This window comes from Myotis davidii, unplaced genomic scaffold (assembly GCF_000327345.1).
Source record: "Myotis davidii unplaced genomic scaffold, ASM32734v1 scaffold818, whole genome shotgun sequence".
Lineage (NCBI taxonomy): Eukaryota > Metazoa > Chordata > Mammalia > Chiroptera > Vespertilionidae > Myotis > Myotis davidii.
This window is the reverse complement of record NW_006289814.1, coordinates 388631-400649: the sequence shown is the minus strand read 5'-3', so window position 1 is coordinate 400649 and position 12019 is coordinate 388631. Positions and strand designations below refer to the sequence as shown.

The window sequence follows — 12019 nt, the reverse complement described above, 5'->3', positions numbered from 1 at the left end:
TGCACTGGTGGGGGTATCCCTCAGCCCAGGCTACACCCTCTCCAATCTGGGATCCCTCTCACAATATGGGATTGCTGGCTCCAACTGCTCACCTGCCTGCCAGCCTGATCACCCCCTAACCACTCTCCTGCCAGCCTGATCAACACCTAACTGCTCCCCTGCTGGCCCAATCACCCACAATTGCCCTCCCCTGCCGGCCTGATCACTCCCAACTGCCCTCCCCTGCAGGCCCAGTAATCCTCAACTACCCTCCCCTGCAGGCCTGGTTGCTCCCAACTGCACTCCCCTGCTGACCTGGTCACCCTTAACTGCCCTCCCCTGCAGGCCCGGTCATCACTAACTGCCCTCCTCTACAGGCCTGGTCATCCACAATTACCCTTCCCTGCTGGCCATCTTGAGGTGGCCATCTTGTGACCACATGGGGGCAGCCATCTTGTGCGAGGGCATGATGGTCAATTTGCATATTACCTCTTTATTATATAGGATGTTAAAGTTGTCCTCTTTCTGTCTGATCTCTACCACAATCCATTCTCTTAATTCCTATTGAACTACTCATAACTTTTAGTTTACTTCCAGACTTTTATAATAAAAAATGGTCTTCCCAAAAATGAACAGTTGCCAGAATCTCAAAGGTCACCTTGTCTAAAACTTCCCAATTGGTACCTAATCTTTCTCTCCAAAAATAGCTGTCATTTTGACTTTAATTTTATTTTATTTTATTTCCTTTATTTCTAGTTTTAAAAATTAGCTTGCATCCATTCCTAAAAATTATAGTTTAGTTCTGCCTGGCTTCATATTTCATATGAATGGAATCATAAAGTATGCATTCTTTTTTTTAAAATATATTTTATTGATTTTTTTACAGAGAGGAAGGGAGAGAGATAGAGAGTTAGAAACATCGAGGAGAGAGAGACATCGATCGGCTGCCTCCTGCACATCTCCTACTGGGGATGTGCCCGCAACCCAGGTACATGCCCTTGACCAGAATCGAACCTGGGACCTTTCAGTCCGCAGGCCGACGCTCTATCCACTGAGCCAAACCGGTTTCGGCAAGTATGCATTCTTTTGAGTCTTCCTTCCTATACTCAACATTATATGAGATTCATCCATGCTATTAAATGTAGGTATAGTTCATTTTAACTAATATGTAGAATTTCATTAGAGTAATATACCTCAATATATTCACCATGTATCCAGTTGCATTTTTTCACCCTAGGGCAATTATGAACAATGCTGATATATATATATATATATTTCCTGGAAGAATATCTTGGTAATATGGGCACAGATTTCTGTTGGATGTATATGAAGGACTGAAATTACTGATAGGGTGTGCACATCTTAATTTTTGGTAAATAATACCCAAAAGTTTTTCAAAGTTATTGCAATAATTTATAATCCAACTGGGAGAGTGTAAGAGATTTCTTTTATCCAGTCATTACCATCACTTATATTTTGAAATTAGTCATTCTCTTAGGTATTTATTTTATTTTTTTTAAATATATTTTTATTGATTCCAGAAAGGTAGGGAGATAAGAAGATAGAAACATCAATGATGACAGAGAATCACTGATTGGCTGCCTCCTGCATGCCCCCTACTGGGGTTTGAGCCTGCAACCTGGGAATGTGCCCTTAGCTAGAACCGAACCCGGGAGTCTTCAGTCTGCAGGCTGACACTCTATCCACTGAGCCAAACCAGGTAGGGCTTTCTTAGGTATTTAATATTTCATTGTAGTTTCATTTTAATATTATTGAAATGATTAAATTTATGTCTAATAACTTCTATTTGTTTCCTATATGTCTCATATTTTGTTCTTCCTTTATCTCTTTTTAAAAATTAAATACCTTTTGTGTATCATTTAATTTCTTTGTTAATTTTTACTATAATTTTTTGTTTTCTTAGTCATTGGTCTAGGAATTACAATATGTACCTTAATTTCTCATAATTTGCTTCAAATGAATGCTAGTTTAATTCCAGTAAAATACAGAAACTTTGTTGTCATGTAGCTCTATTCCTTGCCCCTTCTTTTGTGCTATTATTGTAATATATATTATGCCTACATATGTTATACACACAAAATATTGTTGTAGTTTCTGCTTTCATCATCTTATCTCTTTGAAAATTTCATAGGAAAAAAAACTATATAATAGGGGCTGGCAAACTATGGCATCTGGACCAAATTTGGGCCACCACCTGTTTGGCAGAGTCTTATTGGAACAAACATATCTATTCATTTATGTATTGCATATGGCTGTTTTCATGCTACAAGGTAGAGTTGGGTAGATGTGGTAGATTAATTAAGGTGATAATAACATGATTTTAAAATTAGGAGATTATCTGGGTAGGCCCAGTGCAATTTATGCAGTTGTCATTTAAATCAGTTAAGGAGAGAAAGCACAAAATATATAATTACACTACTTTTATAGTCATTTACATAATTACCTTTATGATGCACTTTATTTCTTTATGAATACTTGTGTTTCATCTGATATCACTTCCTTTCAGTTTAAAGAACTTTTTTTAGTGTTTCTTGTAAAGATCTTCTGCTAGCCACACAGTCTTTGTCTTTTTTCCTCCTTGTATATCTTTATTTCACCTTCAATTTTTTAAGGGTAGTTTTTTCCTCCAACACTTTTATATGCTATCCCACTATCTTTAGGCCTCCATTTTTCCTGATGAAAAATTTGCTGTGAATCTTATTGTGGTTACATGAAGAGTCATTTTTCTCTTGCTTTCAAAAATCTCTCCCTCGGATATCTTTCATTGGTTTGGCTCTGATTTGTCTAGGAGTGAATCTGTTTGTGTTTAATCTAATTCAGTGATTCTCAACCTTCCTAATGCTGTGACCCTTTAATACAGTTCCTCATGTTGTGGTGACCCCCAACCATAAAATTATTTTCGTTGCTACTTCATAACTGTAATTTTGCTACTGTTATGAATCATAATGTAAATATCAGATATGCAGGATGGTTTTAGGCGACCCCTGTGAAAGGGTCATTTGACTCCCAAAGGGGTCGCGACACACAGGTTGAGAACTGGTGATCTAATTGGAGAGTATTGAGTTTCTTATATGTACAGAACAATATTTTTCATTAAATTTTGGAAATTTTTTCCCATTATTACTTCAAGTTTTTTTCTGTTTGTCCAATTTCTGGGATTCTCATTATGCATATGTAGCTGCACTAGATGGTGTCCCAAAGATCTCTGAAGTTTTGTTTATTTTTCTTGTTCTTTTTTCTCCCCTGTTTTTCACACTGGAAGATTTATATTGTTCTAGCATGTTTTCTGCTATTTGTCTTCTTGTCAGCTCAAATCTATTCTTCAACCCCTCTAATAATTTTTCATTTCAGCCACTCTATTTTTAAACTCCAAGATTTCCATTTGGTCTTTTAAAATAATTTCTATGCCTTTTATTTATATTCTTATTTTTTAAATTAAGCAGCTTTATTGAAGCATAACTTACATACAAATAACTGCACATATCTAATGTGTACAATTTGATAAATTCAGGTATATGCAAACACTGCGATACCATTGCCACAATCAAGGTAATAGACATTGATATTCTTATTTGAATTATCATCTGTTAATTCTTTAAATATATATTTTTTAGTTCTTTGAAGTATTTCTTTGTGAAGTTAAACATTTATCTTCCCATCACACCAAACGACTGCTTTTTTTTTTAACTCTTTCCTCTCTTTCCTGTTTATAGCATGTCATATTTTGCTGTTGGTGTTGTTGAAAAAAATGGATATTTTAGATAATATATTGCAGCAACTTTGGATTCTGATTGCCTCATCTTCCCTTAGGAGTGGTAGTTACCTCTACCTTTTGTGATTTGTCTATACTAATTTGTAGAGTCTGTTTCCCTTGCAGTGGTGACAGCTGACTTCCTCCTTTGTCAATGAAACAGTGAAGCTTAAGGAATACTTACATATATTCAAAGGTTAGGCCACTTATAAATCTGTTTTTATTGTGTTTGAAATATCTCTTATTCAGCCAGGTGTGATTGGCTTGCTAGGACCTTCTCCAGTGTCTTTAATGCATATATAACCAAGTGCACATTTATAACCTTCCATACCACATGGATAAGTGGGATATCATCAAAGACCACTTTGACTCTCTTGTTCTCAGAATCTCCCTTTAAGTTTCTGGCTGGTTGCCAATTTCTTGACACAAGTATTGTGATCTCAGTTTGGCTAGGTGTTATATTGGCTTTTCCAGATTGTTTACCATTGAGATCACTATCCTATATAATAAAGTGGTAAAATGCAAATTGACCCTTACACCATGACACTGACACAAGATGGCAGTGTGCACAGCGGGGGCAGGGTTGGCGGCCGCTCCATGTGGCTTCCGCCGGGGTTCCTGCAGCCCCACAGGGGCACGGGGGTCCCGGCATCCACTTTACGTGGCTACTGCCAGGGTTTCCATGGAGTGGGACTCCAGGACTCAGGGCAGTCCCATGGCACAGGGGGGTGGGAGGGAGGAGAGGAGGGGTCCCAGGTCTTGCACGATTTCACGCAAAGGGTCACTAGTTATTTTAATAACACCTCTAGTCATAGAATTTTCTGTGCTCTGCTAAAAATAAAATCAGCCCTCTCTAGGAGTGAGGCTGCTCATCCTCATGGTCTGACTCATCCAGGTAAACTCCTGCAAAATGGAACCTGGAGTGGGAGTGGGAGGTTGGGAAAATTGGAGCAGCACCAAGCTAAAATGTCACAGACACCACTATTCTTATTGAGGTTTAGTAAATTTTCTTAAACACTTCTCAGTGTGTTGTAGTCTCTGGTAAATGTCCCAAATTAGAAGATCTTTTATTGATAATTCTCTCCAGTTTTATATATTTTTTAAGGACATTTGCCATATTCTCACTCAGGAATTCTGGAAGCCCGATTGTTCTTTATTTTTGAAAAACTCTTCCTCCATGTAGTCTCATAGTTACTTCTGCACTGCATTTAGTCCCTGCTTAGCGTGCCTTTTCCTTAATTTACTTTATAAAATAATATTTGCTTTATCTCACTACTCTGTTTTAGTTTACTTCATAACACTTTTCCATTTCCTAAAATTACTGTGTGTGTGTGTGTGTGTGTGTGTGTTATTCATTGTTTTTCTCCCCCACTGGAATTCAAGCTCCCTGAGGATAGGGATGCTATCTTGGTAATCACTGCATCCTTAGTGACTATTAAAATGTCTAGTATATAGTAGGTCCTCCATAAATATTTGTGGGGAAAAAATGAATGAATGGTAGATATCTAGCCTTTTTAGGCTGTGAGAAAATAATCATTCTCATTAACTTTTATGGTACCATAAATCATTACAGCAACTTGGAATGTTACTAAACTTGCAATTACAGTTGATACTTGAACAACACAGGTTTGAACTGCAGATACTCTCCAATAAATATATTGGAAAAATTTTTGGAGATTTGTGACAACTTGAAAAACTCACAGATGAACTGTGTAGAGTAGAAATATTGAAAAAAATTAAGAAAAAGTTAGGTATGTCTTGAATGCATAAAATATATGTAGATACTAGTCTATTTTATCATTTGCTAACATAAAATATACACAAGTCTATTATAATCAATTGTATAATAATTTATGCAAACAAACACACTGTACACAACACCTTCACAGTTGAGAGAAATGTAAACAAACATAAAGAAGCCATATAAATCCTAACTATGTAGCATTACCTGTAGTACATACTGTACTACTGTAATAATTTTGTAGCCATCTCCTGGTGTCATTTTGATGAGCCCAAGTGTTGTATCTGTTTAACCACCATGGGACACTAACCATCTCCATGTGAATTTGTCCCTCCAGTAAATTGAGTATTGTAGTAAAAAGTGATCTCTTGTAGTTCTCATGTATTTTTCATCATGTTTGGTATGACACTGGAAACTGCATAGCACCATGGGCTCCATCCAGAGTGTTACTAATGATGCTAGAAGTGTTCCCAAGAAGCAGAGAAAAGCCATGATATTCTAAGACAAAGCTGAATTACTTGATAGAAACTGTAGAATAAAGTCTGTAGCTGTGGCTGTCCACCATTTCAAGATAAACAAATCCAGTATAAGGATCATTAAAAAAAAAACTAAAGGAAATTCATGAAGCTGCTGCCACTGCAGCTATACCAGCAGGCATGAAAACCTTGCATTTTTTTGTGAAATACATTTTATCTCTTTTATGTAGGTGCAGGATTGCTCTAAGAAATGCATACCAGTAGACTAATGTGATTCAAGAAAAAGTGAAGTCATCACATGACAACTTAAAGCAAAAGGAAGGTGAAGGATCTAAAGCTGGAGAATTTAATGCCAACGAAGGAGGGTTTGATACTTTTAGAAAGAGGTTTGGCTAAAAATTGTCAAGATAACAGTAGAAGCAGCTTCTGCAGACCTAGAGGAAGATGAATTCCCAGAAGCCATTAGGGAAATCATTGGAACAGTATGGAGGGACCTGGAGATTATTATGCTAAGTGAAATAAGCCAGACAGAGAAAGATAAATACTATATGATCTAATTTATATGTGGAATCTAATGAACAAAATAAACTGATGACCAAAGAACCAAAGGCATGGATTCATGGAACAGACTGACGGCTGTCAGAGGGGAGGGCAAAAGAGAGGGGGGAGACTAGATGAAAGAATGTGAAGAGATTTGCCAAAGAACATATATGCATAGCTCATGGACACAGATAACAGTGTGGTGAGGTCAGAGGGAGGGAGGGCAGAGGCTGGGTGGAGGTGGTAAGGGGGAAAATATGAAGGACATCTATATTAGTGTCAACAAAGAAACTTTTAAAAAGAAAATCATTGTGGGGACTGGGTAAAGGTAGGCAAAAAGGGGAAATGGGAACATCTGTAACAATGTCAACAATAAAAAAAAGTTAAAAAAAAGAGAGAAAACTTTAAAAAAGAAAGAAAAAATAAGAATTGAGGAGAAAAGATACCTGTCTGAAAGATATTTAATGCTGACAAGTTTCCTATTCTTGGGGGGAAAGGCTACAGAAGATATCATTAGTAAGGAAGAAAAGTAAACTCTGAGATTTAAGGCAGGAAGAGATAGGCTAACTCTACTGTTCTATGCAAATGTAGTTGGATTTATGATCAGGACCGCCCTTATCTATAAAGCTGTTCATCCTGAGCCTTGATAGGCAAAGGTAAGCACCAGCTGCCAGTCTTTTGGTTGTACAACATGAAGGCTTGGACAATGAGAACCCTTGTCCTGGATTGGCTCCATCGATGCTTTTCCCTGCGGTCAGGAAATACCTAACCACCAAATGACTGCCCTTTTAAAGTCCTTTTGATATTGGACAGTGCTTCTGGCCACCCAGAACCCAAGTTCAACATCAAAAGTGTTGAAGTGGTCTACTCGCCCCAAAACATGACGTGTCTGATTCAGCCTCTAGATAAGGGGGTCAATAAGGACCTTTAAGGATCATCACTACACAACGTAACATGGAACTTGAGGGAAAGGACTGTCAATGCTGTGGGAGAGATCCTTGATAGAGCATCATGAAAGTCTGGAATAATTACAACACTGTGATTAAGAATTATATTACCATACAGTTTGCCTCTTTCTCTCTAATTGGATAGACTGCAGATCAGCCTATCTTCTCAGGAAAATGGTTTTTTTAAAAATGTGGCAATGTTTCCTATATTGTATTATGAATATGACTGTAATACTGTATTCCATAAAGATGTGAATGATTTATGCATTAGTGTATAGACTAAGCTACTATGAGGCAATCATATCAATTATACTAAGCTAACATAAAGTAATCATATTGCTGTATTTCATTATCAATGTATGACTCATTAAACCTATATGTAAATATGAATTTCTTTTTCACATTATCTTTTCATTTTTGAGGTATAGTGTCAATAATATGCATAGTCTATAAGACAATGTTGATGCAGGTGCTTATAGACAGACAATTTATCTTATAAAGAGATGGCATAAACTTACAGGATCAATAAATACAGCACTATAAAAGTATTTTCTCTTCCTTATGATTTCTTTAATAACATTTTATTTTCTCTAGCTTACTTTATTGTAAGAATACAGAATATAAAATATATATAATGTAAAAAATATGTATCAATTGACTGTTTATGTCATTGGTAAGGCTTCTGGTCAACAGTAGACTATTTTAGTTAAGTTTTTGGGTAGTCAGAAGTTACACACAGGTTTCCAACTGCATGGTGGTAATGGGGGTCAGTGCCTCTAACCCCTGTGTTGTTCAATGGTCACCTGTACATCTCTAGAAATCACCTACAGAAATACTAGTCTTATATGCAAATATATATGTACCAAGCTGTTCACTACATCATTATCTTATAATTCAAAAAATTAGAAAATAGCTAAATATGCAGCAATAAAGGAATGTTAAAATAAATTCTAAGGGAAAGTATGACACCATTAAAAGGCATTACTTAAGTACGTTTTATAATGGAAATATTTTTATGACAGTTGAGTAAAATGCACGTGACCAAACAATATCAGTATGATCACATAGTAACAAAGAAAACTGTGTGTGTGTTTGTTTATTTTTGTGTGTAGATCTGCATGTGTGAGTATGACAATTACATTAAGAAGACAATAACATTTTTTAATCCTTACTCAAGGATATGTTTATTGATTTGAGAGAGAGGGAAGGAGGGAGGGAGAGAGAGACTGATTGGTTGCCTTCCATATGTGCCTAACTGTAGACTGAGCCCACAACCTAGGTATATGCACTGATTGAGAATCAAAACCATACCTTTTGGTGTATAGGAGTACAATCCAACCAACTGAGCCATACTGGCCAGAGCAAGAGGACAGTACCTTTTTTTTTTTTACTTTTTAATTTACAGTTTTATTATTCATTTTATAATTTTATAAAAAATGAAATAAAGAAAAATTTAAAAGGAAATATTATATATCCCATTTTTATTCATTTCAAACATATTGTATCAATGCACTTCTTCTCCTCATAGGATGTGCTTATTAAAATCAACATCTCTTGATATGCCAGAGAGTAGATAAACACTTACCAAATCAATACAGCCAAAGATCGAGTATGTAAATGCAACAACTAATTCCAAGAGGTAGGAGAACAGTAAAATACGTGAAACTTCCCTCCCAAGTTTCTGAAACCAGAATAGGGAGAAACCTTGCATTATTATCTAATCTAATAAAAGAGAAACATGCAAATTGACCACACCTCCGCTATGCCCAACCCACGCCCACCAGCCAATCAGAGCGACTATATGCAAATAAACCCAATCAAGATGGCGGTCAGCAGCCACAGAGCTAGAGCAAGCAGGAGGCTTGGTTGCCCCAGTGATGGAGGAAGCCAAACCTCCCACCTGCCCTGGCTGGCTGTGGCCTCCACTCAAGGCAACAAAGTTTCAATTATAGAAGCTAAATAAATCCCAGATCCCTGCTTCCAGCCATCCTCCACTGGGAGCTGGGGTGGTTGGGGGCTGTGGACAGCCTGCAAACAGCCATCAGCCCCTCACCCAGACTGGCCAGGCACCCCAGCAGGACCCCCCATCCTGAATGGGGTGTGGCCAGCTTGAAAATGGTCCTCAGCCCCTCACCCAGGCTGGCCACACCCTCATGGGGTGAGGGTCCCTAATGAGGGGGCTTTGCCAGCCTGCAAACAGCCATCCACCACTCACCCAGACTGGCCAAGCACCCCAGCAAGACCACCCACCTTGGACGGGGTGTGACGAGCCTGAAAATGGCCCTCAGTCCCTCACCCAGGCTGACCAGGCACCCCAGCGGGACCTCCACCCTTATCTGAGACACTCTTCAGGGCAAACCAGCCGGCCCACACCATTGCACCAGGCCTCTATCCTATATAATAAAAGGGTAATATACAAATTGACCCTAAAAGCAGAATGACTAGGAATGACTGGTCACTATGACACACACTGACCATCAGGGGGAAGATGCTCAATGCAGAAGCTGCCCCCTGGTGGTCAGTGTGCTCCCACAGGGGGAGGTCTGCTCAGCCACAAGCCAGGCTGCCAGCTGCCAGTATAGCGGTGGTGGTGGGAGCCTCTCCCGCCTCCTCAGCAGAGCTAAGGATGTCCAACTACAGCTTAGTCCTGCTACCAGCTGGCAAGTGGACATCCCCCAAGGGCTCCCAGGTTGCCAGAGGGATGTCTGATTGCCAGCTTAGGCCCAATCCCCCAAGGAGTGGGCCTAAGCCAGCAGGTGGACATCCCCCAAGGGGTCCCAGACTGAGAGAGGGCACAGGCCGGGCTGAGGGACCGCCCCCCCCACCCAGTGCACAAATTTTGTGCACCAGGCCTTTAGTTTTTAATAAGAGCAACTGTGTTCAAGGAAGGAGCTCCTAATATGAGAGGAAAATAGGAAGAATAAATAAGCCTCTCTCACCATTTGACTTCCCTAGGCACTTCTACTCCATTACCTTCTACTCCACTCTTCATAAGTTTAACTTTCATTTGCCCAATTCCTTGCCTACAGCTTTCAATTTTGATCTTTATTGCTCACTATTCTTGTCGCACTTCTTCCAACTCTTCATTTTCATTATTCTCTGCACTATAGAGTCCCTGGAAGCCCACTATCCAAACTCTTCCTAAATCCAATGATAACGTGGCTACTAAGAGATTTTATCAAGCAGTCCTCAGGTATTAAAACAGCTATTATTAACTGCAAAATACTTAAATGTACATGTGTGGTAATAAAAAATCACAAAGAAATTGTTGTCATATATGCAAGGATGGGTAAATTAAGAGTTCAAAGAACACTATTTCATTGGAAAGTATAAGGGAACTGTGGTTGCTGGGATAAATAAAGCAGACCCCTTCTATTGCTATCTGACAGATCATTTCAACTACATATCAGGATGAATGATATTGGTACTAATCCTGAAAATAATTGTACTTTTTCTACTGGTTATAAGAAGATAAAATGATATTTAGACCTAGAAAGAATAATATCATCATTCTTTCCTTCAATTTATTCTTTTTTGTTGGGTATATTTAATAACTTTTATATGAACTACACTATGAAATAGTAGAATCAGATGGCAAGAATGAAGTGAAAAAATATTCCTATTTTCTCAAGGTTTATATTCAAGTAGAAAAGACAGAAAGATAATATAAGCGAACCTATGATAAAGTTAACTATGTCAAAATGAATAAAGACTCACTCAATAATTATAGGGGACAGGAGGTACACCCTAAGTCATGTACATCTGGGAGGGTTTCATAAAGAGGCAGGACCTTTGAAATAAGAGGACTGAGAAAAGTGAAGTTGGGAAGCAACAATCTAGGTAGCTTTAATTTACTTGTTTCTTTGTAACCTTTCTTGTTCCAGAAAGAATTTAGTAACATAAATTAAAACTGTGACTAAATAATTAAGAAGTGAAGACAACATAGAACCAACAATAAAGCTAAAATACATATCACATGACCTATGTTTTGATAATGAGAGCAAAAAACTGAATGTAAGAATGAATATAGAGGAAACCAAGATGGCAGCATAGGTAAACACCTGAAATTGCTGCCTTGCACAACCACTTCAAAAATACAACTAAAAGACAAAATGGACATCATCCAGAACCACAGGAATGCTGACTGAGTGGAAATTCTACAACTAGAAGGAAAGAGAAAAGCACACTGAGACTCAGAGGAGGTGCGAAAGTAAAATGCAGAGGTATGGAAGCCCACACAGAAAGGGCTGGCAACTGAGGACACAATTGTCTTTTTTAATCGGGAGGGAGACACACACTCCTGCTCTGAACTCCAGTTCCAGGCTAGTCTCTGGGGACCCAGACTCATACAGGGAGAAACTGGACTGTCTGGCATCAGGGGGAACTCAAGGGCAGCTTTCTCTCAGAGGTGCTTGCAGCAATTACCGCAGGACACTGAGACTCGGGGTCTCTTAGGACAGGACTGAGAAGCAGCCATAGCTGTTTGCTCCGCCCTGTTGATACCCTGAGACTCCGTCCCACCACGCTATGCGCAGAGGCTTTTGCATATGCATGCCATGGCTCT

General features: G+C 38.6%; 1 protein-coding gene across 1 annotated transcript in view; it reads right to left on the bottom strand.

Moving 5' to 3' along the window:
* Positions 1 to 4604: 4604 nt before the first annotated feature.
* Positions 4605 to 12019, bottom strand: part of MS4A13 (membrane spanning 4-domains A13) — a 19337-nt gene continuing 11922 nt past the window's right edge. The window contains exons 5-6 of the mRNA XM_015563133.1: positions 9041 to 9136; positions 4605 to 4712 (exon numbers count right to left, since the gene is read on the bottom strand). Coding sequence (XP_015418619.1) covers positions 4605 to 4712; positions 9041 to 9136 — 204 coding nt within the window. The remainder of the gene's footprint in view (positions 4713 to 9040; positions 9137 to 12019) is intronic.